Source organism: Columba livia, chromosome Z (assembly GCF_036013475.1).
Source record: "Columba livia isolate bColLiv1 breed racing homer chromosome Z, bColLiv1.pat.W.v2, whole genome shotgun sequence".
Classification (NCBI taxonomy): Eukaryota; Metazoa; Chordata; class Aves; order Columbiformes; family Columbidae; genus Columba; species Columba livia.
The window spans coordinates 22,959,064-22,985,706 of record NC_088642.1 but is presented as its reverse complement, the minus strand read 5'-3'; the positions used below and the strand labels follow the sequence as shown (position 1 = coordinate 22,985,706).

The following is a 26,643-nucleotide window of genomic DNA, read 5'->3' as shown; positions in this document are numbered from 1 at the left end:
CGGTGCGGGCGGGCGCTGTGTGGTTACTCCTCCCCCGCCGGCGCTCAGGCCCGTCTCGGCGCGGGCGGGCACAATGCGCAGACTCGGCCCTTGGCTCAAGATGGCGGCGGCGGATAAACAGAAGCACGAGCACGGGCGAGTGAAGATAGGGCACTACATTCTGGGCGACACCCTTGGCGTCGGCACCTTCGGCAAAGTCAAGGGTGAGCGGCGGGGAGCCCGGCTGGGCTGCGGGGAGCGGGAACGGGCTGGCGGGCGTGTGACGCTGAGCAGCGGGGTCTCTCCTGCCGCTGCCGTCACCTCACGGCGGCCGGTCCGGTGGGGCTGAGTGGACGCGGAGGCCTGGCCGAGCAGTGTGTGGAGGCCCAAGGGAGTGTGGGCGCTCCGGGCCGCTGCTGCCTCAGTTCGGGCTTGGCCCCGCTGCGCCTCCCGGCCTCAGCTCCGAGGTGGCTGGGGGAGACGCCGGGAAACCTGAGCCTGCTGGGCGCTGCCCCGCCGTTCCCGCCGGGCCGGGTGAGTCACGGGGGCTGCGGCGGCGCTGGCACCGCGGTCCGGTGGGGGCGGAGGGAGAGAGGCTGGGGGGAGACAGCGGCAGAAGGACAGGTAGCGGGAGCCGCGGAGACTGCGGGCTGTGGGCCGCCGGCCGGCCCTGGTGTTGCGGGAACAGCGACCGGCGCGCCGGGGAAGCGGAGCTGCCTGCGCTGAGCGGCGGGGGTGGAACTTTTGGTCCCGCAGCGGGAAGTAATGGCTGGGGCAGGAACAGCTTTCAGCTCTGTATCGACGGAAATAACTCCTGGAAGTTAATGGTGCTGCATTTATTTCAAATTGCACTGGCTATGCAGTGAGAGTAGGCAGTCTTGGTTCTCAAGCTGTCTGTACATTGCATTTACCTGCACAAATACTAACACTTGGTGTTCTTGTAAGGAAGGCAAGATTTCTCCCTCTACAGAGGGAGGAATAAGCATAGAAAGTTGAGTCTGGGAGTATTTAATTAACTGGCGTCACAGTTGACACAAGCATGGAAAGACTTTATGCTAAATCTCATTGACCAGTGATTATCAAAGCTTTTTTTCAGCTTGAACTTTAAAAACTAAAAAAGGGGTGCAGATACAAAGCTACAGATTTGAAGCCTAGTGGAAACAAAATAACTTACACTGTTTCTGCTGTGTTGTTTGTGAGAATGGTTCAAATATTGAGGTATGCAACTTGAAAACATCCTTCCACCGGTGGGTTAGACTAGAGTCAGGTTTTATTCTTAGTAAGGTGTGTTTGTTTTGTTTTTTTTTATCCTTAGTCTCATGAATTGCTCATGACTACAAGTAGTAAAAAAACACAGGTTATCCTGTTGTATCTAATGTGTTAGCTGTATTTTAACATTATACCTTTTTCAGTGTAGATGTTCCTAATGTATGTTTTCTGCACAAGCTCTCTCAACTATTGGCATGTTCTGAACAAATTACAAATGTGTAGAAAATAGGAGTATATTTGTCCATAAGAATATCTAGGAAAGCAGTGGAAAATATTTTGAGAGTAGAGTCCTTTGAGCCTCCGTTTTTCAAGGCAGGCTTATGAAGTGTCACCCCCAGCCACTGTGGGGCCGTGACCCCCAGCTGGCAGCTGGAATACCATTCCTTTCCTTGGGAACCGAGCACCGCCTTAAAGAGAGAGGAAATGAGGTGAGGCAGAAGACAGGCATCAAATTCCCTTTCATCTTGGAGGGACTACTTGGTGAGAGGGGAGAAGAGGAATCTAAGATGTGTTGTATTTCCTCAGTGGACTGCACAGAATTGAAGTTGGTATACCCGTAAATGTTCTAATCTGCTTTTAAATTTCAGAGAGTGCTGTTGCTCTGCGGCTGCTGTTCTTACCTCGATCGGCAAAAATGCATCTTAAGTTGAAACCTTGAAAGATGCTCAGTTGTGGAGCTACTGTTATATTTTTAGTATATTATTGAACATCACTCCTATTAATATTTCATAAAATACAGTTAGCTTGAAACAATTGAAAAAAATTAATTTGCCAGTTTTATTGCTCTGTTTCCATTATACATGTCTGTCTGTATTATTCGATTGATGTTAGGTGTTCTTTTAGACTGCTTTGTAACTATTGATTGTATGAAGAGTACACACATGCATGTGTGAAAATATTTTTTGCTAAGTATGTAGGAGAAATCACCTTGTGACGAAATGCAGCATCATTCTATATACTATATGTCTTCTTTAAGTGTCCTTGGAATTTATTTAGGATCTGCAGGCGTTAGTCTACATGGACTAATACTTTGTTTTCAAATACTAGTTGTTATAAGTTTTTTGTTACTGTTGTCCCTAGATTATGTGCTGTGTTAATTTTGTCTTGCTTTAGCTGTACATAATGAAGGATGTATTTTATCAACAATGCACTTGTTTTCCTCCCAAGCACACAGTTTCTTCATTTAATGCTAGATATGTGATTGTTTTCCTGTAGTCATCATAACTTTCCTCGTCTGGTGAATCTGATATGGTTTTATCACTTGACAATAAAGTGAAAAACTGTAGTGAATATGTTCTTTTTTTAAATTCAGTTATGATTTTCTTTGCACTTGTGTAATGTAGGATGTCAAGCATATGGCTTATTGAAAGTGGGTCCTTAATTTTACACTAGTGGCACCCTGAGAAGATTGAAGTGAAAAACCAGTGCTTTACTTGGTAATTATTAAAGGTCTCTTGCTGTCAAGGTAGCTGTCCGATGAGTTTCCCGTGCTGCTTACCCTTTTACCCTCACAGAGAACTGTTAGTGGTGTGATTTTTTTTTTTTTTTTTAATTTTATTTTAAATTTTATTTTATTTTTCTCCAGTTTAACTGTTCATTTGGCTCTACTGGACTGAAATTAACTACTGACTTACTTAGTGCACTTGGCTGTGCCTCATATGGGCAGCTACGGAGGAGGCAGCTGTTTCTAGCCAATATCCAGGAAGAGCTAAAATGACACAGAAGTGAAAAGCTGTGAGGTAAAAGAGGGTACTGAACCTAAATCAACTGTGTGAGACACATTCTTAGTTAAATTTCACCAGGCTTCAGTGTAAAACATCTATCCCTATTTTTGTCAATTTTATTGTTGTGGGTTTTTTTTTTAATAACCAACAAACAGCCACCGCCAACATCAGCAACAAAAACAAACAACAAAAAAGCCCTCAACATGCACACAAAAAACCCAAAACAGAACCCCAGAAGACACTACTTGTGTTTTCTGCTGAAGCCAAATACAAACTTTTATTTCCAGATTTTTTTTTTTTTAAATAAAGTTAGCTTTCATAAAAGGAAGTAGTCAGGTTTCCAGTGATTTGGGCTGAGGAATTGAGGGGTGCTGCTTATGTTTGTAAATATATGGTATTTATTCTGGTCTATAGTAGAAGTCTGTACAGACCCTGGTCTGTATAGACTTCAAAACTGAAGTAAATAGGTCTTGGTCAAGGCAATGATAAGAGACCTGGAAAAGGACAGTGATGATCAGTTTGCTCTGTAATGTTGTTATGCAGCAATATGCCTTTGCACGGCATTAACTCGTCTATTTTTTTGTCTTAGTGGCCTATTGCAGAAATGTTTCATTAAATACAACATATGCCTTTTCAGTTTTTTTTTTTTCCTACAAACTTCATGACTGGTACCTGTATTCCGTAAGGATGTTGTATTTACTCTGGATGGACTTGTAATCAGTTTTCTTTTCCAATTGAAGGCCTGCTGAATGAAGTTTAGAGGCTGTTGTGCCTGCACTTCAGCAGTTCAAAGAAGTCCCTGCTGTTTTGAGACTATCACTGTCTTGGGAATCTTGGTGCTGTGCACAGCCATAGTGAAGCTTGAAGGCAGTTGTTATTGAAATATAGGGAAATACTAGGTCTGTGGAATGAACATCTTGCAGTGATTCTTTTGAAGGACTGATAGCTGGTTGAGGATTAGTGTGAATAACATAAATATTTTGCTTACTTCTGGTTTGTGATCCTTCCCTTTTATAGGTAAAACTTCTGTCAAGTGGTAATACACAGTAGCTTTTGGAAAGATAACACTGCCTTCTTACTTTTCTATATGATACTGTCATCTGAGGTCTTGCCTTCAGTTCTGTCCTTATGCCAAATTCAAAAGCAGTCAGCAGTCTGTTACCAGTGAGTGTCTGCTGTTTCGCAGATAACAGATACCTTGAACCATATCCAAGAAAACTGTTTTGTTTCATGAAGTAGATGGTCATTGGAAAATTGTGTCTGGAAAAGCTATATTTGTTATAGGCTTAAATGGAATTTTAAAAGGGAGGCAAAAATTACTGAAGAGTATTTCAATTTGGAATGTCTTAAGCAAGTGTACAGGCTCTTTGACATCTTTTTGCACTGGCACAAAACTACAGTATGTTTTTCTTACAGTAATTTATTCCAAGTTGTCAAGCAGAGTTGAAGAAGTGGAAAATCTTGTTATCTCCCAGTCAATGAATAAAATCAAGGCTGTGACAACTAGAATTTATTTCAGTCAACTGCATTACTGTTAAATTACTTCTAAAGAAAAAATGTGTTCTGAAAAATTATGTGCCTTGCATATTGAACGTGGATTGCTGTAGCTAATAAATTACTTTCTAATGTTTTTCTGAGTTCTAATGAAATTCTAGCTTTTGTGTAAGTTAGACTGACAAATCAGAAATGAAACAAATTTGCTGATAAAAGAGACTTTGTAACGCAATATGTGTCAGAACTGAGTATCTATATGCTAGCTGTAGAACTGCTTGAATTGCTGCTTACTGAATTAAACACCTCAAATGTACTTTGTAAAGCAAAGGGAGGTGCAAATTCACGTGTCTTAACTGATTTTTGGTTAGTTTCTAAGAAGCTGTTTTTTACTAACTAAAATTAATGTTAAATTTTAACTTGCTTATTAAGAATTTTTTTTTCAAATACTTCTGAGTTACTTTGGCTCATGTTATTGATAGACAAAGGCTTTGTAATTCAAATGTATTAGTTGCTTTCCTAATATTAAATGTTATTGATTCATTACTTATTAGGGTTTGAACATATGTGATATAATTTGGTGGGTTTCTTTAAAAGTCCAGCCACATTTGAGCTGAAGAAAGCAAAGGGGATGTGATTACTTTAATTGTAGATCTGGTTGAAAGCAAATAATTCTCACAGGCGACACGATTCTGCAGTTCTAGGCACTCACCTACCAGTGCTTTGCGGTCTGTCTAGAACTTGTGGTGGATGTGGGCTTTGTCCTGCATTGCTCAGCAGTGCAAATGTGCCTGTACAGTATTTTGATTATTGTGGCTGTTTTTAGGTAATGCCTCCTCAGCATGAGGGGTTGTGTTTTTTCACCTCATAATTGGAGCCCTTCTGTAGTCTTGGGTACAAAAGGCATCTCACCACTGCATTGTTGATGGTCCAGGGTCTGGGTAACCTACTACTTAGTTACTTCCCTACAGGAATTTAGACATACTGCTTTGTTTAGCACAGTGACTGTTTTGTTGTAAGAATTATTACTCATCTGCTTATCTTACCTTTGTCTCTCTGCTAAGAATTTTTTCTCCCCTTGCATTGTATTTTGGGTCAAGATAGAGGCAGAAGGCAGCAGGAAGGTCTTGTGCTGGGAATGAGGTTTGCAGATAAATGTTTGCTAATTCTATCTACATATGTTTGCTAATTCACTACAGGTCTGTTAGCAGTGTCTGCTCAAGTGGACAAGTATGAACCATGTATATGTCACTGGAATCTGGCTTATCCTCAACAGATAGGAATCAGGGTAGCAAATGAAAGTGATGTACTTATAATATTAGCAGTGTTAAATCACTGTATGCAGAAACCTATGCAGATAGCGTCTCTAGTGGAAAATATTTTTATCTTTGGTAGTTTATTTGTGATCCAGTGTTGGGTTTAAGAGGATATTCTTAGCAACTCTGTGGCTGCTTCTAACAGCATCTGCAAAATTGAGGACTTTAAGAGGGATAATTGTCTAGGAAATATTTTACACTTTTGAGTTCCTCTGTTGAAAAAATAATGATCTCCTAGAAGTAGGAAAGAAACAGAGGGATGTATGAGATTGTATGTTTGCACTGCTTCTCATAGTTACTATTGGATTTAATTTTGCACATTTATTGGAGCTTTTGCCATTTATTTTTCATAATAAAGCTCTGGTGTTTACTGCAGAGAATGTGAAGTTTTGTAGGGTCAGACTACATAAAGGACAGATAAATATTTTTCGAGTAAACTGATCAGATACTTGTAGTGGTAATTGAGACTAATTACTGAAACAGGCTTCTAGGAGGAAGGACAGGCCTGATTTCTTTAGTAGACGTGATCTTTGCAGATCAAGTAGAAGAGCTTTAGAACATGTCTGAGTGGGTTACCAAGTAATCCAACAGCTTGGAGTGACTTACACGGGGAGAGAAAATGGTCTCCCTAATTAGCAAGGTTGATAATATTTTGGTATATGCTTGCTTTGCAATAGTGCAAAAATGTAGTCATGCTGCAAGACTTCCGAGGGTTAGGTTTCCTTTTTTCCTTACATTTCCCATTCATCTTCTAATGATAGAATTGTGGGAGAAATTGGAGTAAGGCAGAAGAAATAGTGTGCCATCTGGTTTTCAATATCCCCAAATATAATGGGGAGATGTGGAATCCTAACATCTTAACTAGTATTTCTTGGCTACAGCTGAAATGAGCAAATTGATGTATTTACGGAGCAATTGAAAACCCTGACTAAAGACTTCCTTGTTCCTTGCAGTTGGCAAACATGAGTTAACTGGGCATAAAGTTGCAGTGAAGATCCTGAATCGGCAGAAGATTCGCAGCCTGGATGTTGTAGGAAAAATACGCAGAGAGATTCAGAACCTCAAACTCTTCAGGCATCCTCATATAATTAAGCTGTAAGTTTTGCTTTCTGTAATAAAACTTATTTGATCACTAATCTCTTTTTGCTCTCACGCATCTGAAATGTGTAAATGGCAATGCTACTAGCTGTAACTTGTCAGGAAAGTAACTATCTTTCAAGTATGCAACCATTTTCAGTGTTTTTGCAAAATTGCAAAATTTGCAAAATTGATCTCTTCAGAGCTTCCATTAGATCTTTGTTTACAATTTCTTTGGACAGGCATATAAAAAGTAATGACATGATAGATGCTTCTACTAGCATCCATCACTGTTTTTAGCTGCTACATCAGTTTTCTTTTCCTTGTTATATTTGCTCTTTTTTCTGCTTTGAAAATGAGTTATTAAAAACAATATTGTAAATGGCATTTCTCTACTAAGCTTATTGTGTTTTCTTACTTGAAATATGTTTTTAATGATCTGCTGGTCAGTGATCTATGGCTTTCCGATGTAGATGGTGCTCTGTGAGATTTTTATGAATTAAGGATGTATGGTTGTTAAATGGTACTGATGTTTCAGAATTCTTCAGTATGGCTGCTACCACTTGTCCAAATGTGATATTTAGAATATGCCTCTTTACATCTGTTCGGTGATCAATAGTTCATCAGTGGACTTCAGAGTACAATTAAATATGTCCCAGAGTAGACCCCTTGTGCCCGGTATGAGGAAATAATTTATAAATGCCATTGATTTTTGCTTTCGTTTCCTGTAAAGTTAACCTGCACCTGTAGAGTGTGGCTGACTTTCACTGTCTTAGTCATGGTATTGTTGTTAGGGTTTTTTTATTGTCAGTCTTAAAACCACGCTGCCACTGACAGCTGCCGTCTCAGTACTCCCTTTAATTTAGCAAAAGCTCTTACACTAAAGCTAGATTGGATTCTGTAAAATTAAGTCACTAACTTCTTCAGTATGTTAGTTTTTGGGAGACTGTTGAGCTGATTTAGCTACAAAGTTGCTAAGGCTGCCAGTCAGAGTTCACTAGTGAGTCCAGAAGACATAGATGTAGCCAAAACAAATACAAAGTGTCAGTGTACCAGCTTAGATAGGGAGGTGCTGTTAAACTGTTAAGTCAGTTTAACAGGTTTCAGATGACAGTTTCTTTCTCAAGGAATTAATGAGGGCGATTTTTTTCTCCTGTATGTGGAGAGACAGGGCAAGATGTAGGAGGTGATGGAAAAACTGATGAACCCAAACTTTTCAGTTAGTCATCCTGCATTTCTAAAGCAGAAGTATTACTAGCCTGTGTGTAAATAGCATTTGGGATACAATTGATATAATTGTGCAAGTAGACTTGCTGGTAATTTAGGATCATGATGCTTGTGATATTAGGAACTGGATTAGGGAATTGCTAGATAGCAGCTCAAGATAGCTGGGATAAAGGTAAACTGATCTCTTCAGTTTAATATTACAAATTAGACAGTTTCTAATTTGTTACACTGCTGTGCTTTATGGAGGACTTTATACATGGCATTAACAATACATGCATTACAAGCCTGTGGCAATAAGATTTTCTTTCTATACCGTGCTTTAAATAAGAAACTGTGTAGCATCTTCTCTGATTTTTGACTGCTAACAATAGAATGTGTCTTGTTTTCCTACATAAAATTGTCTCTTTTTGCATTCTGGTCATTTATGCCGTTTGCCTTGATAAACTTATTTATATTATAGGTGTGTTACTATTCCACAACCTCCTTTTCTGTAACCAGAAAAGGGAACTGACTATACAGAAACACTCCTGTAACTTTTGGATTGAAAGGATTAAAATACTATTTCTGTAGCAGTATGTTAGCCATGGCTTCAGAATGTTGTTGATGTGTAAGTACGTGAGATATTTTCAACCAAGGTATTAGAAAATTAGAAAAGGTAAAGTACCTTGGACTGTAAGATTTTATGTAGAACTAACTTAGAAGATCTCATGTTGATAACTGCCTCAGAAGGGTATTGAGATTATTGAAATGTTACACTATAATACTAAGCTGTTAAAATAGATACACAATGTGTGCACATGCACATTCAGCTGGGTAGTCTGAGCTCACTGCTGTCTATGTAGTTCATTAATAATTTGCCTGAGTAAACTGAAGCACATCTGTTTTCCCCTTTGTCTTGGAATTGGCATTTTGAAAAATGTTGCAGTTCTGTATGTGTGAGTTCAGTTATTTATTACAATTCAAATGTTTGAATGCTTAGATGTGGTACCTTGAAACATTAATTTTCATCCAGTTGCTTCTTCTTGTCTTCTCAATATAATATGCTGTATGGGGAAGAAATAAAACAACTTTTAGGTAAGGATATGTAGAACAAAATAAAAAGTTCTTAAATGTGGATTTGGCCATAAACTAGTTATTTTAAAGCTTCAAAGTTTTGGGGTTTTTTTAAACTTAATTGATATAGAATAATTAAAATATAATAATCAGTGTTGATACTTTTAATCACAAATGACACATCTGAATCTCTTTGTAAAAGATTATATTAATGGTTACTAAGAAGATTCCTTTTCTAGTCTCGAAGTACACTTTTCATTTATAACAAGTCAGGTTTTTTGCATACTAAGGTTGAAGAGTGTATATTTTTGAGACACTAGCAAAGGCCTTTTGAATGCCTTCCTTCCTGCACCAAACTATCTATGGGGCAGCACTGTAAATAGTTTCATATAAATCATTTGGACTAAGTGTGGTTCTCTTAAAAGTGCAAAGACTGCTACTTCTGGTGGGGAATACAATTTTCTTGCTAGTCTTGGCAATGGTGGCATCACGTAGTGAAAGGAAATAACTTCTGAAAAATATTGTCATTACAGTAGCTGTAAATGGTCTGATAAATATTTTAAAGTATGCTTTTATCTGACTCTTTGCACAACTTTGGTTTTAACTAAATGTAACTAGCATCTTTTACTGAGTGCATAGACTAACAGATACCTTGTCTTATCAGGTACCAGGTCATCAGTACACCCACTGACATTTTCATGGTGATGGAATATGTTTCAGGAGGAGAGCTGTTTGATTATATCTGTAAAAATGGAAGGGTAAGAAGTGGTCCAAATCTAAAAATCAATTACTTGCATTCTGTTACTGCTTTTGCAACATTGTGCCTCACCTGACACTGAGGGTCAGATGAATTCTTTTTGAGGATCCTTGGCAGAATGATATAATTGAAGCTTTATTTTCTTAGCAGGATATTATGATTAGTGTAGCAGATAATTTATGATTAGAGTGGCAGGATTTCTGCAAACAGAATCAAATTAGTACAATTTATAAGTAGCCTAATACAGAGTTTATAATACAATTAAACCTATGATTTCTAATCACCTGGACTACCTACAGATTGGCTTAAGTCTTAATACATGGTTTGCTGTATCAATAGAACAAACACAGTCCAGAGTCAAAAATCGTATCAAAGATGACAAATCACTCAGTCACTCACTTGGAGGATGCAGATGACTGTGGAGGCAGCCCTGGCTATGAGGGTTCCCAGGTCTCACTGTTCAGCAGCAGTTCTGGTCCAGGTTTCCCGCTTAGGACTTGTAATTGATTTTACGGACAGTGCTCTGAGTGCTGTTATGCTTCCCTGTTCTGTGATGGAGTCATCACCAGTGCCTGACTGGGTGCCAGGGACCTTCAAGGCTGGTAAGGGAGTGACCTGCCTGCTTCCCAGGCACCTTGGAGCCAGTAGAGAGGGGAAGAAGAAACCTGTTTGGTTTGTCTGCTTGGTTCACAAGACCTTCACAGCCTGATAATGAGGGAAAGGGCACGAATACATTACTTGCTCAGTCACAGAATGGCTGCTTGCTCATAAATTGGTGTTATTTATGCTAACCACATTACCAGGGACTGGGAGCAGGGGTACCGGTCACATCAATTAAGGTTTGGTTTTATGTATTCAGCATTAATTTTGCTGTTAGCACTTCAAATGTACTTTATGACTACATCTTGTTCTGAAAGTAAAAATGGTTATATGTTAACATGTTTCAGATCATTGTCATAGCATTTTTCCTCTCTACGGATATTGATATGTTAATTTACAATTACTACATACAAACTGGATGGATATGTATCCAGCTGGAGTAGCTGAAAACTATTTCTTCAATATAACCTGTTATTAAAAAGCTACCATTGTACCCTTGTTACCCTCTTCTATTAGTAAAAGTACTTCTGTGAAGGTCTGAAGTCTATCTTATCAAACCATCTAGATAGCTGGGATACTTTTAGTTAGTAGTTAGAAAAAGCTTTGACATGGATTAGGGCATGTTTGCAGGAAAAGCCCAGCTAGGTCTGCTGTTTAGGGCTAGCTGCTAATATCATAAATAGCATCTAAAATGTATCACTTCTTTGCTGTATGTCAGCAGCTTTTGTCAAATTAAATCTTATGCTGTGCTTAAATGTCAAAGTTTATTGATATTCCAATTAGACAGAGTTAATCACAGAATGTTAGGAATTGGAAGGGACCTCTAAAGATCATCTAGTCCAATCCCCCTGCCAGAGCAGCAACACCTAGATGAGGTTTCAGTGTTTGAGTGCCAATGTTTCTAGCTACTGAGTGTGTAACATCTCACCAAGAAATTTCAAAAGTGATTGACGAATTTCAGTGACTTTCTGGGTTAGTGGATATGTTTTGTTTTAGTCACTTTAGAGCTGTGTTACAAACAAAATGGTGTAGGGTATGAAGCTTTCTGCTGCACGTTCTGATAATCTGCTGTGTAAAATGTAAAACCCGCAAATTATAACTTTAGGTTATGGGAAAAATTCATTTAATTCATATAAATGAAAAACAAGTTATCTTCCACTGTCTCATGGTTGTTTAAAATGTTTGTCTGTCTCAGCTTGATGAGAAGGAAAGTAGAAGGCTGTTCCAGCAAATCCTTTCTGGCGTGGATTACTGTCACAGGCATATGGTGGTACACAGAGATCTGAAGCCTGAAAATGTGCTGCTTGATGCACACATGAATGCTAAGATAGCTGACTTTGGTAAGCATTGCTATTTTATATCTGATTGCATTTCTGGTGCTATTTAGACCCTGTTAATTACTATAGGAAACATTTAATAAAATGTGTATACCTGAATATCCTGGTGGTGGGACACAATACAAGAACCTGAAGAGTATGAATGTAACACAAAACTATATATCTCAGGTTTTCTTTTCTGGTATTTTGTGCTACTGGGTGAAATTGTGGAATGACTTTTTTGGTTTTGCTTAACAGCATTTTCTCTGAAGTGCTAAGTAGACTTGGTTCCTGACCTTTCCATTTCAAAATTCACTCCTATTGCCTATTGTACCATCTGTAAAATGTAGATGTTTAGATCCCCTGGAAACGAAGTGCGAGGGAAGTTCATGTTTAAGAACCACATTGCTATAGTAAAATACACTAATCCTCCTATTAAATTACTCTAACTTTAAAAACTCTAAAGATGTAATTGAAAAAATTGAATTAATGCATAAAAACTAGAATAAGAACAGTTAATCTTGCAAGTTCCTATGCTTTTTTTTTCTGTATACCTGTCTAATCAGAAAGCTTAATTGTTTATACTAGCTGTTTGTGACACAGATGCTGAGAAGACTGGCAGCTAATCCTTGCAATTATCTGAATCAGGAAACCTCACCATATAAGCACAATAAAGTATCCCTACTACCTATATAATTGTGATATATCTCTTGTAGACATAGTGTATGATACCTGCCCTTGTTAAGCACTTGAAGTTTCTGATGAAATGTGCTAGGTAATACTGAGTATTCTGAGTATATTTTAAAAGTATGGTGTTAAAGTGTGTGGGCACTGGGAATCATATTGATTTTTTGTGTGCAGAAAATGCTTTGGGTGAAATGTCTTAAGTGGTCAGGAAATGCAGTACAGTAACTTATAAAAATATGTTCCTGGAACTAAAATATCAGCAAAACTTAGCACTCAGTTAATTGTTACTAGTGTATTAAACAAGAGCTTAATAAAAGCTTTTGTGTATTAGAATATGAAAGCTAGCCAAGTTGTACTCTTATCTCCCCGCCACACACACCATAAAAAGGCGTAATTCCTTCTTGGAGACTGGATTATCTGGCTTACAGTGGTTTTGATCATGCAGCCTTCACTGGGGAGACTAGATTATATTTTCCACAGCTATTCTAGAAGTGGTAGTTCTTACTGATATTAGAATATACTGAGGGTTGGTGAGTGAAGATGGCCTGGTTCTGAAGTATGCTTCAATTACCAACAGAATATCTGAAATCAAACTACTGAACTGCAGTGATTCAGGAACCAGTTGAGCAGTGTAGGTGTCTAAATTGTGGAGAAGTCATGTGTACTCCTCAGTTCCCTTATTCTGTATAACCTCTTAAAGAATTGTTGGTAATTCTGTTGTAGCATCTTTCACTTGAGCATTTAGGAGCAAATGTGTTTTTTAAGACCTTATTGTTAATGACCAAAACCCTCCCTTGCTATGCTGCCCTGTCTCCCTTAGAGCAACTTTGTTCTCTGTCATGCTTGTGTCATCTAGATGGGACTGTTTTTTGAACTTTTGGAATGAGTATGTTCTCAAACAGTTTTAGGTTGTGCAATACAGGATTGATGTTACTCAGATTTCTTGTAAACTTAATGGAGGATTATGGAGCATGCTCACGTAAAAATGTCAGTAATTCCAAACAACGTTACTACTTAATGAGATAAATTTGGTAATTTTCTAATTTGAGTTAACTGGTGATTTATTCTAGGTGGCATATGCAGTGTGAAATCATTTTGGTCTCTGAAATTTTAGTAGTTACTCTTATACACTTTCAGGTCTATCAAATATGATGTCAGATGGAGAATTTTTAAGAACAAGCTGTGGTTCCCCTAACTATGCTGCACCAGAAGTAATTTCAGGAAGGTAGTTTCTTTTATATTGGATACATGTGTGCGTGTACTTCCGTCATTTTTCTGCTTGATTCTGAAGGCTACAGAACTAGTGCAATTAAGAAGCTTGATGCTGAGAAACTGTGGGCTGAACTTTTAATTATTGTGATAATTTTTCTTGAGTTTTTAATGTTTTTATGAACTAGCTTTAAATAGCTCCTCTGTGGTGGATATGATGTCAAATTCCCCAAATCCATTGTGTTCAGCGTGCCTGAATTGGTTTACAAATCTCACTTACAGCTCAAATCTTGGAAGTAGAGGTATGGATAGAATTACAGGCAAAGTCTGCTGTGAAGTTGATGGTATCTGCTGCAGAGTAGATACTTAGTCTGTAGGTAACTTCTACTTTTTTGAACTTCATGACTGTCAAATCTGCGGCTTTCAGCTACCCAACCTAATATTGCCTCTTGCTGAGTGGAGGCCAAATGTCTTTTATTCAGGTAGCAGCACAGAATATGTGACAAGTTCTGCCATGTGGACTTGTCTTAAACTTTCAGCCTCTCAGATTTGGGTGATAGATGACTTTTCACAGATTCTGCTAAAACAGCAATAACAATGTGTAACATGGGTTTATTAGTAGTAGTAGGTACAAGTTTCAGTTTGCCATTGTCTTTAATTGCATTTGTGGGTTATTGTTATACAGTAGAGAGGAAAACTATAAACTCATGCCCTGTTATGTGTTTGAAGGGGAAGGACGCTGAGGTTCAAGGGAGGCATGGCAGAGGGCTAGAACGTTAACAGTACTTGTGGATTAGTTGTCTCAAGTTCAGACACTTTTAATCAGTGTGATACAATGTAAGAAAGTAGAGGGGGAAAAAATTAAATGTTTTAAACACAAATCACTAATAGTTAACTTTTTCCCAGATTATATGCAGGTCCAGAAGTAGACATTTGGAGCAGTGGGGTTATTCTCTATGCTTTGTTGTGTGGAACGCTTCCATTTGATGATGATCATGTGCCAACCCTTTTTAAGAAGATATGTGATGGTATCTTTTATACCCCTCAGTACCTGAATCCATCTGTAATTAGTCTTTTGAAGCATATGCTGCAAGTGGATCCAATGAAGAGAGCAACTATCAGAGACATTAGGTAAGACACTAGCTGATGCCCAATCACAGGATGCTGAAATTATAATCTCAGTGCAAATAGAATGATAATCTCAGTGTGAATACGCAGAACAAAGGAATAATTCATAGAACTTGTTGGTGTTTTATAGACAGAGATGGAATATTCTGCTTCTGGTTTGGCTTTAGCTGTGGTTCTGATCTTCACTGGCTAATGAAGTATCTATTGGAGGTTACAGTAAAACAAATTATATGTATTACATTTAAAAATTGTGAGAAACTCCATGTTTAAGAATGCTATAGCAAAGTTATTCACCTGCAGAATGGTTTGCAAAAACTACACTCTATTGACTTCTCTGGGGAGAAAAAAAAAGTCTTTACTGTTAAGAACCCCTCTCTGTACTGTAAATGTCTGAAAGGAAGTTACAGCTCTTTAATCTGATAACTACTGGTTTTATTGATACTTCTGCTGACTCTGAAAAATCATGTGTTAAGACTGTTAATATTCCACATGCAAGATAACATTTTCTAGCTTCAAAACCCTAGCATGAATTTGTGTGTGAGTGATAAGTTAAAGCTTGTAGGTACATATAGCCATCATGGGCTCCAGATTCCAAGAGGAGATTCCGGAGAAGGTGACTGCTTTGACAAGTGTGCAGTAGGTCAAATAAGAAGAAAAAAAAAAAAAAAAAAGGTAACTGTTAGAGTTGTACTTTGTGCAGCAGCTTAATTAGGTTTTCCTGTTCTCATTTGTAAGCAGCTCTAAGGAGAGAGCTCTGATACACTACCTTAGTGAAAATGCTGCTTCTTGTAGGGCTGGAAGTTAGGAAGTTGACAGTGTTCATGTTCTTTCAGTAAATTGGGTGCACTTATCACTTGCTACTTAATTACAACGGGAAGTACTTTTTGCAGAAGTCAGAGCACTGTGAGAATTAAGCATGGTAAAACTTGGGAGAACAAGAATTTAGCTATCTCAGTCACATTGAGTAAGTCCAGAAGAGAAGTGGTGTGAAAAATATGTTGATAAATGTTGGTTACAGAGCATGGATGTTCTATTCCTGGACAGTTCTGTCCTATTAGTCATAAAACATGTCATCTCACAGTTTAAAAGACAAACTGAGTTTAATTGGATACTTTAATTCTCCTAGTGGTATGTGTCCTTTCAAAGGGAAAGGCCCAGTGGGTTCAGTCATCTGGCTCGGGCTGTGCTTTTTAGTGGTATAGGAAAAACTTTCTATTTCCGAATTAGGTGGTTGCTTCTGATGAAAGTGTATTTTGCTCAACACATTTGTGCTGAGGTAGATTCTGAGGATGGCACTGACTAGAGCTTGGTCCGCTGTACTAGTTTTGGCCGGGATAGAGTTAAATTTCTTCACAGGATTAGGTTGGTGCAAAAGAAATTGTGTTTTGCATTGATGAAAGTTGCTCTTCGATATTGGAATACATTCTTAAATGTTGTTTTGTTGTACATCCTTTTAATGTGCTTTTCTCACTTTGTTTTTTTGCTACTGACTTACTGCTTGCTGTTTATTTTATATTTATTTTAGACTATGGAAATAATGTTAGACAAAAGGCAAATTTGAGTGATTTTTATTATTCGAGTTCAAAATGGGTCATATAGCAGTAGAGACAACTCCCAATATCAACAGTACATTTGGCCCAGGAGCTGCTAATGAATGTGGAGTGCAGTGGTGGTTCAAAAAGTTTCACAAAGGGGATGAGAGCCTTGAAGATGAGCGTAGTGGTCAGCCATTGGAAGTTGACAACGACCAATTGAGAGCAATCATTGAAGCTGATCGTCTTACAGCTAAGCAAGAAGTTGCTGAAGAGCTCAATGTTGACCATTCTACAGTCACTTGGCATTTGAAGCAAATTGGAAAGGTGAAAATGCTCGAATTGGGTGCCTCAAGAGCTGACTGAAAAACCAAAACATTGTTTTGAAGTATCGTCTTCTCCTATTCTACGCAACAACAATGAACAATTTCTTGATCAGCTTATGACGTGTAATGTTACTGGATTTTATACGACAACTGGTGATGAGCAGCTCAGTGGCTGGACTGAGAAGAACCTCCAAAGCACTTCGCAAAGCCAATTTGCACCAAAAAAAGGTCATGGTCTGCTGCCAGTCTGATCCACCACAGCTTTCTGAATCCTGGTGAAACCGTTACACCAAGAAGAATGCTCAGCAAAGCCATGAGATGCACCGAAAACTGCAGCATGTACAGCTGGCATTGGTCACCAGAAAGGGCCCAATTCTTCTTCACAACAATGCCTGACCACATGTCACACAACCAATGCTTCAAAATTTGAACGAGTTGGGCTATGAAGTTTTGCCTCATCCACCATATTCACCTGACTTCTTGCCAACCAACTACCACTTCTTCAAGCATCTTGGTAACTTTTTGCTGGTTTTCCAGAACCAGCAGGATGCAGAAAATGCTTTCCAAGAGTTTGTCGATCCTGAAGCGTGGATTTTTGCACTACAGGAATAAACAAGCTTATTTCTCATTGGCAAAATGTTTTGATTCTAATGGTTGCGATTTTGATTAATAAAGATGTGTTTGAGCCTTGTTATAATGATTTAAAATTCACGGTCCACAACCACAATTACTTTTGCACCAACTTAATAAAAAGAAACAAGCAAAGTGGAAGTCAGCTTGTTTTGTAAGAGATGAAGAAGCTTCTCCTAAGAGGGAGAAGGAGAGAATTGGAAGAGGGAGCCTTTTCTGCAGCAGAGCAGTCACAGGAACAGGAGCAAAAAGAGACTGGAATCATAAATAAGGCAGAAACCACCTGCTGCCTATCCATAAGTAAGCTGTGAGGTACGCAAAAAGGTTTCAGCTAGTGCTGGAATATTGACGCAAATAGCTAGGAATTAAAGGGTTATGAGGCCTGGCATCTGGGATCCTTTGTTAGAGACTGTTAGCATTCAGGACACATAACCACGGGCGTAGTTATATGTGGTGCTTTATTTCAGCGCTGGGGAAACCAGGGGCTCGCACCCAAAGCTGGCTCCGACCACTGATTCAAACTTCACCATTTTATACAATTTGGTTACATACATATTCATTAAAGTTACAACGTGTATATTGCATATTCATTAGGTTACACAATTATTTCACAATATCAGTTGCAACACCTTGGAACTACTCTAAGCATGTGCAGTGTCCTCTGGTGGTCGTTCAGGGGGTCTTCAGGATGAAGTAAGTAGTCTTCATCACTAGTGTACTTTTCACCTTTTGTCACTGCACATGCGCACTTTGTATAAAATTATACAAATTCTTGGATGATAGCAAATGTACCTTCTCAGCACTTTCAAGATAAGATAAGAGCTTACTGAGAACTAACAGAACTAATTTTCAGTTCTCTAAAATATGAGCTCGTATACAACTTGCATAGCTTTTACGATAAGGTAGGAATCCTGGATATGGTCTACAGAATCAGAAACACAGCCCAGCCCACAAAATTCAATTCAACTATAACAGAGACAAGGCCATTGACAAAGGGATTGTAAAAGGGGCAGGAATCCTCAGTCTCTGGAGGTGTCTTCTGTCAAGTGTGAAGCATGGGTATCTCTCCAAGGAAGTTCTTTAAAATTGCCTAAGCATGTGGACCACCACTGAGGGAGGTATGTGCTATCTTAGGGAATTAGCTGTGGCAGAGGTGATCTGTAGCAACCTGGATGACAACCAGGTATCCAAAGACCTGGATGAAATCTAGTACACACAGTCCATGTGGCAAAAGTTTCTGTGGAGTCCACTGACATCATATACCAACACTGTGGCAGTAATGAGCTGGACAGACATGGAGGCACCAGCTGTGTGTGAACTGGGCAGTCAACTCTGATAATTCAAACTGAATCTCACTCTTCCATATGGGCCTGCACATCAGCTATGACGAAACTGAGAAGTTTCTTTCTGGCTCTTATCTCTGATTCTCCACCCCCCTCCTAATGGGGGAAAATGAGCAAGTATCTTTGTGGTGCTTAGTTGCCAAACAGGGTTAAACCACAACATCCGTATAACTGCTCTTAAACTTCTAGCAAGTCTTTATGCTAGAATAATTTAAAAAATAATGTCATGCCATGTGACTTTAATGTTCAAAAATCCGTGTCAAAACATCTACCAGAAACAGATTCAGCATCAACATTTCTTAGTTTTGTTACACATTTTTATCTGTGTACTTGGGGAGGGACTACTCAGGTGGGATGTATAAGAATTTTAGTTGAAAATATCTCAAAACAAACATAGTGGCAGTAAAAACCCCACCAATTTTATAAAAAGCTGTTTGAGTTATAGGAAGATATTTTTGGAGCTCAGGTAGTTGAAACACTTACAGGAAATAGGGTTTTTCCCAGTCTCTTGCAAAATTTCTAGCTAAACCTTGTGAAGGAAGGTATTACTTTCTATTAGGTACTGGTCATTGTCTGGGCTGCACAGGAGGGAACTTGGACTGGCAACTGTTATTCTCTTTGTACAGACTAAAAATAATGTTATTTTTAAGTAATTTAATATTAAAAACATTTGCTTTGTTTATTTTTAAATCTAGGGAACATGAATGGTTTAAGCAGGACCTCCCCAAATACTTGTTTCCTGAAGACCCATCATATAGCTCTACCATGATTGATGATGAAGCCTTAAAAGAAGTTTGTGAGAAGTTTGAATGTGCTGAAGAAGAAGTGCTAAGTTGTCTATACAGCCGAAATCATCAAGACCCTTTAGCGGTTGCTTATCACCTCATTATAGATAATAGAAGAATAATGAATGAGGCCAAAGACTTCTACTTGGCTACAAGCCCACCAGATTCTTTTCTTGATGATCACCATCTGTCTCGCCCTCATCCTGAAAGAGTGCCATTTTTAGTAGCTGAAGCACCACGTCCTCGCCATACTCTTGATGAGCTGAATCCACAGAAGTCAAAACACCAAGGTGTAAGAAGAGCTAAGTGGCACTTGGGAATACGGAGTCAGAGTCGACCAAATGATATCATGGCTGAAGTTTGTAGAGCAATTAAACAGCTGGATTATGAATGGAAGGTAAAAGAATAAAGAATCTTTAGAGCAGATAACAGTAAATTTTTGTTTGATCTGTGTAGTTACATAGCCTAGAAGTCTGAAACTTATATTCTCCTGTGCTGGAAAATAGTCTTGTGTGCCTGCGCTGACTTTTTAGGCTTGCTGTGCGGGAAGGGTTTTGGGGGGGGCTATTCAGGCTGACAGGAAAATAAAGTCATGCAAACATGAAACTTTACTGCTGGAGCTCTATGAATGTTTTTCTGTTGGCTAAAATAAAAAATGAACCTAACAATAACCACAAAACCCCGTCAGGTAAGCCTGATATTGTGTAATACCGTGGGCTGAAATTACAATAATGATATGCAGTGCTCTCAAGCAGTTCTGGTAACTAATTCAGATGTCTTTTGTACTAGGTTGTAAATCCTTACTATCTACGTGTTCGAAGGAAGAATCCAGTAACAAGTGCGTATTCCAAAATGAGTCTACAGTTGTATCAGGTGGACAGCAGGACATACTTACTGGACTTCCGTAGCATTGATGGTATGTGAAGACTTACTTAATTTAATAGAAATAATTCTAAGTAGTGCAAACATGTCTTAATTAACTTGTCTAGAAGTGACGTAAGCGTTGCCATGTATTAGTTTAAGCCAATCTAGATCTATAGTAGCGTTCCTTTATTCCTTCCTGCTCTAGTGTTCATTTGATCAGATAGTGAGCTGTTTCATCACCTAAATAGTAGCTATTTAGCAGTCCTGAACTGCTCCATTTTGTCTGCACCAGCACTACTACCACTAGTGCAAAAGGGGACAGAGCTGGAAGTGAACTGTCTTTGGAGCCTCATCCCCAAATTTAAATAATATTTTAGATCTGAAGTAAGCATGTGAATAACATTTCCTAGTGAAGATAAAGCTTGACATCTGGGCATTTAAATTTGACTTGGACTGTATGTTGCTGTACTTGATCTGGCTGAGATGGAGTTAATTATGGTGCTGTGTTTTTAATCTGTGACTAAAACTTTGTTGATGACACAGCAGTGTCCTGGTTGTTGCTGAGCAGTACTTGCAGTGTTGCCTTGTTTTTTTTCCTACTCCGTTGCACCCAATGAGTAGGCTGGTGCGGGGAGCAAGAATTTGGGACAGGATGCAGTCTGGAGAGCTGAGCAAGTTTCACCAAAGGGATATTCCATGATATAAAATGTTATGCTTAGCAAAGAAACGGAGGGGGTGGGGTCTTGGGGAAGGTTGCTTTGAGACTGGTTGGTCATCAGTCTTCTTTAAAGAGGTGATGTTGGCATCAATTTTGTTTTTCTTTCATCCTCTTATTAAACTGTGCTTATTTCTACCCATGAATATTCTCACTTTTGCCCTTCCAATTCTCATCCCCATTGTGCTAAGGTACTAGGTGCCAGGCAGAGTCAACCCACCAGTGACAAAATTTGAGATAGGAATTGTATGCTTGCAGTAAATGAACTCTTGAAAGCAGTTGATCTAACCTGTGCAAAGATTTCTTCTGCAGTGTAACAGTAACATGGCATACAAATCCTGGTTGAGTACCTTTCAGAAAATAAATGGAGGAGCTAATAGAGGCTAGACATAATTCTTATTTATGGCATAGTAGGCTAAAGCAAATTACCTACAGCCAGTGGTATAGATGACATGTCTAGGGTAAAACATGTGGCATGGAAAAAGGATTTACTGGAGTGTGGCTGGATTGCAGTACAGAGTGGCTGTGCCACATGACAGTTTAATCTGATCTGGCTTGGCAGTGCAGTTCTTACCTCATTCCTTCCAACAATACAGGTGCTTGCTTAGATCCAGCCGTATTTGATACGGGCGACTAACCACTCTCCTGTACTGACCTGTAGCAGTGTAGGACAAATGCCATCCCCGTTGGAGGGGAGATGCCTGCGGGAGGGCAGCCTGCTGCAGTCCTGGCTTCAGTGCTTGAGGAAACACAAGCCCAGGGTGTGGATTTACCATCTCTCTTCCAATAGTGAGGCTGATTTGACTTTCCTTTCTCTCCACCACAGTTAACTGTTCTGTGTTCCTCTTATCAAACTGTAGTTTAAATTAGGTTTTATGGGAAAAGGCAGTCTCTCCTATGTTGACTGGTTTCTCCTGGAAATAACTTACCTGGTGGCAAGGGAAAGTCAAACTAATGTTCAGTATTTAAAGTAAGAATAGAGAAGATACTTCAGTAGAATATTACTTCTCAGATGAAAGTATTTCATTCTCATACTGAAGGTTAACTTAAGCTGCTGCAGCCCAAATACACAGTATCAGTTACTTAAAAATACAAATAATAACAAAGCATAAATAACCAAATAGAAAGCAGAATAAGTAGGTGCTAGCAAAAAGCATCTACAAAATGTTTGAACTGTTATTTGACTTCATCTTATGATCCTATCCTGTTTTTGTTTTAAGGAATCTAAATTGAACTATTAGCCGCAGAAATTAATTCATGAAAAAAATGGTGCATGCTGGCCTAAACTAGATGTAAATGGTTCTGGAGCACAGTTCAGAGTACAGGAGTAATTTGCATAAGGACACTTGCTTCTGTGTTGCTATATGTATGAGCTTTGATTTTGTATCAAATATATACAGTTTGCAAAAGCTGTTTATGTATTCATCAAGATTAAAAATAAACAAGCAAAATGAAAACAACAATAAAAAAAACCTCAACCAAAACACAATGGGATTTAGAACTAAGAGAAGGGGAAGATGTGTGCTGTTCCTATAACTGATGTAGTACTGATTACTAATTTTCTTCCTCTGTCCCCTTCTCCCCACAGATGAAATTACTGAAGCAAAGTCTGGGACTGCAACTCCACAGCGATCAGGCTCTGTGAGCAACTATAGATCCTGTCAAAAAGATTCAGATGCTGATGCACAAGGAAAATCTGCAGATACATCCCTTACCTCATCAGTGAGCTCTTTGCTTGAGTCTTCTACAGCTGACTTAACTCCAAGGCCAGGGAGTCATACAATAGAATTTTTTGAGATGTGTGCAAATCTTATTAAAATACTTGCACAATAATTGTGAAGATGGGCTTATTTCTTTTACAGCAATAAGCATGCCTAAAGCATAGTGTCAGATGCTTCCAATTATAGTCAAATTAACTAAGGCGCTGAAAAAGCTAGCCATAGAATGCAATTTGCACAGGTATTGAAATGATTATGGGGAGTTACATATATTATTTTGAAGCCGGAGTGAATTCTGATTGTCTGCTGTCCTATAGTGTAACACAGGTACAGGAAACCACATGCCCTTGGGGCAGTGTCTGTAACAATTTTAATTGAATGCACATCAGACTGTATATAACATCTAAGTTAGACGGACTTTCTTCTTTTTTTGTTTCTTTTCACTGGTAATACATAGATCTGATGTACTGTAAGTAAATATACATTTACTAGTTCAGTGACCTAAGTATGACTTGTTGGTCACCATCTACAATTGTGCCTCATTGGGTCAGAACTATCAACATCTTCTAACAGTAATGTGTTAAAACTGCTGTGTTTCTTCCCCCTTATTTGATAGTAAATTATAAAGAATAGTTTAATGTGTTATAATGTACTGCTTCTAACAACTGATAAATTTGATTAAATGCATGCAAATCCAAGCAGTTGGAAGTGCATGTAGGTGCTCTGCAGTGCACTAAGGGTGAAATTCTGTGGCCTGTGAGTAGAATAATTGAGTCTACAATGAGGGCAAGAGGCTTAATGCTGAGAAGACTTGGGATCCCATGGGCTAAACCAAAATGTTGCTCTTTGAAGGAGGACTGACAGTGGGCTCCTGATCCGTGCATATACCTTGGTGTTATAACAGCACAGCAGCTCCCTGCTGCTACTGCAGGCTGATAATCCTTTTCCCTAGAAATGTGCATGTAATTAATGGCACAGCCCAGGGGCTATTGCATGCTATTCCAGAATCTGAAGTGGACAGTTTTTAAAAATTTATGTTAATACTTTGATACAACTGTTAATCACAAGTTAACTTTGCATATACTATATAGAATTCACTTTGCAGTTGAAACTACATATATAGCTTAGGTTTTCCCAGGCCACGTTTATAGCTTTGCTGTTTAAATTAATTGTGAAATTAGATAGTCCAGCTTTTCAGTTGAATATGAAAAAAAGATCATGACAACTTAGTGCTAATATTCAAGTTTTCAACAGTATATTGGAATTACCAGTAAAAAATTCTTTTGCATTTATGGTTTTGTAATGTTTGAGGAAGAAATTTGAATCTTATATATTAAAATCACAACTAGTACTTGCACAAAAACATTTAGTCTCTTGTAAATTGGATATAATTTGACACAGTTCCATTTTCATCTAGCATTAATAGACATAAACAGTAAACTGTATGTCATAAAATGTTTTGTTTTGCATTCAATAATTAATGTTCTCTTCAGAATAAACTTCATCACCTACTCAGTTTCAAGGGCTGCTCTCCCAGGGCCAGACTGGAAATCAAGGCATTACTATGCACAGTGAAACCTGGGCTCTTAAAACAGATGGGAATTCTTGCCAATCACCAGTGAGTCTGAGACCATGCACAGAAAACCACTAGCTACAGATAGAACAGTTTAATTCAGGCCAACTGGCTTCAGTCCATAAATTTGTCTGTTATGAACATGCACAGAATTTGAAGAAACATAAAGCTGTTTTAAGCCCTGGAACTACTGTGACTGTGTTCTGAACTGGGCAATGGTGTGGTCTGCTGAGTGTGTGGGTACAGGTTACAACTTCAGTTGTTTACCCTCAGTGTTACACACGGTCCCTGTACCACAAGGTTGTTTTGCTGTATCCCAGAGTAGATTTCCCTTAGATAAAGCTTTGGGCTTAAACTCCTGAGATTGTGATGTCAACATGAGGGACCAGCTGCAAAACATGCTTTTGCATCCTGTTTTCAGTCTTGTAAAAATTGGTTCTGATGTATTGAATAAATCTGTGTGTTCACTTTTGCTGCCCTTTCATTTTGAAATTAAGCATTGCACTTGTACAAATACAACAAACGAACAGGTTTTTTTTTATTGTAGTAATTCTCATCTGGAATTGGTTTGGAATCACTCTTGCATATATTAAACTAAATATTTACAAATTATATCTGCTCTTGGTTTGCAAACTTGGAATGCTGACCACAAATGCAAGGTGTCAAGGTGCAAATAGTTCTTAATTTTTATACACTTTTCTGGCCCTCTTGTGCATTAAGATAACCCTGTTTTTTACTTTGTCTTGGTTATCTGGAGGTTAAATTAAGTTTCTGGCAGAAGTGTACTGTATGTGTAGTTTTAAATAAAGTAAAATATATTGGTGTGAGAAATCAGTTTTGATGGCCAAAAATTTTCTGATTGAACTGAGATTTTTGTATTGGGCAGGGAAAGGCAAAAGGGGGACTGTGACAGCCTAGCTGAACCCCAAGCATTTGTGTGACTTTCCTATGCTTTGTAGTTCTCGCTGTTGAAACTGCTTTCTTCACATGTTCCTACTGATCTTGTGGACCCTTTTTTAGCATCGCACTAGTATCTGCCAATAGGCTGTGAGACACAACTTCACTAAGAAAGCTGCCAGGGTTATAAGGAGGCAGCTTATGCAAATATAGAGATTGGTCAAGTATGTTACTCTGTATTCCCAAGCTTACTCCAGTTGGAGTACGTTGAATTATTTTGCCTTTGAATTTAATTTTTTCAAAACCATGGATGAGTCTGAGTGTCCATGTGCAATATGACTCACTAGGTAATGGATAAAAATTAATTTTGGTGGTGCAATATTAAAGCAAAATCTGTCATGTTTGTCTTGAGTGTTTATTACAAACTCGGAAATAAATTTTATTTTACCAGTTGATTACCATTGTAAAGTATGAAGTCCTGTTCTTTAACAAAGATGTGCCTACTTCCTATGTCAGTTTCTTTTGTCAAAGCTGAATGGCAAAAATGCTTGTTTATAACTGTATAACTTTTTAAACTTTCAAAACTTTAAATAAACATGAAATACTGAACCATCTTGTCTGCAACTGTGTGCATGCTGTCTTCTAGAGTTATATATGTTATAAATTAATGGATAAAGACTGTTACACTTGTTCTAAAAGCGACAGCAATTATGATTTTTAGAATAAGCAGCAACATGAGCACTAAACAAATTACTGCAGAATTCTCAACAACAAGGCAGTGTTGTGGTTTAACCTGGCAGGCAGCTAAACAACACACAGCTTTTTGCTCACAAACTCCTGCCAGTGGGATGGGGGAGAATTGGGGGGTGGGGAGGACGGTAAACCTTGTAGGTTAAGATAAAGACAGTTTACTAGAACAGACAGGGAAAGTATGAATAGTATATATGAAATGAGTGATGCACAATGATGCAGTTTCTCAACACCTCGTGGCTGATGCCCAGTCTGTCCCTGAGCCGCAGTTCTGGTCAGCTTCCCTCAAGACACATACTGGCCGTGATGTCACGTGGTACGTAATATCCCCTGGGTCAGCTGTCCTGGCACCCCCCAATGTCTTATGCACCTGGGAGGGGGGTGAGAAGCTGAAAAGTCCTTGATTACTTAGCAAAAACTAAAACATCAGTGTGTTACCACATTGTTGTAACCCCAAAACACAGCACTATACACACTAGGAGGAAGAAAATAACCCAGGACAGCAGGCTGGGCCACCAACTGCACCAGCCTGGCCCCTGCCTGACCCTTTTCCCACAGATCCTGTAAACTGTCTCACTGCAGAAGGGGGCTGCAGATGGAAGGAGCAGTAAACACTCGGTGCAGATGTCCCCTTCGCCCTGCCCTGCGGTGCCTGGCCTTGCCTGGCATCTTCCAGT

At 38.8% G+C, this 26,643-nt stretch overlaps 1 protein-coding gene across 1 annotated transcript; it reads left to right on the top strand.

Annotated features, from left to right (window-relative positions):
• PRKAA1 (protein kinase AMP-activated catalytic subunit alpha 1) lies at window positions 1-25,828 on the top strand. Its single transcript, XM_005508030.3, has 9 exons — window positions 1-203; window positions 6,733-6,874; window positions 9,801-9,894; window positions 11,689-11,833; window positions 13,634-13,721; window positions 14,612-14,836; window positions 19,360-19,846; window positions 20,239-20,365; window positions 22,617-25,828. The coding sequence occupies exons 1-9, from the start codon at window positions 74-76 to the stop codon at window positions 22,859-22,861; spliced, it is 1,683 nt and encodes a 560-aa protein (XP_005508087.1). The 5' UTR covers window positions 1-73; the 3' UTR covers window positions 22,862-25,828.
• Window positions 25,829-26,643: the final 815 nt, after the last annotated feature.

Excerpts from the sequence above, each read along its gene's own strand:
- PRKAA1 (XM_005508030.3), top strand. The coding sequence starts at position 74 with ATGCGCAGACTCGGCCCTTGGCTCAAGATGGCGGCGGCGGATAAACAG. Across the intron at positions 9,895-11,688 it reads ATATCTGTAAAAATGGAAGG|CTTGATGAGAAGGAAAGTAG; the intron begins GTAAGAAGTGGT and ends TGTCTGTCTCAG. Across the intron at positions 11,834-13,633 it reads TGCTAAGATAGCTGACTTTG|GTCTATCAAATATGATGTCA; the intron begins GTAAGCATTGCT and ends ATACACTTTCAG.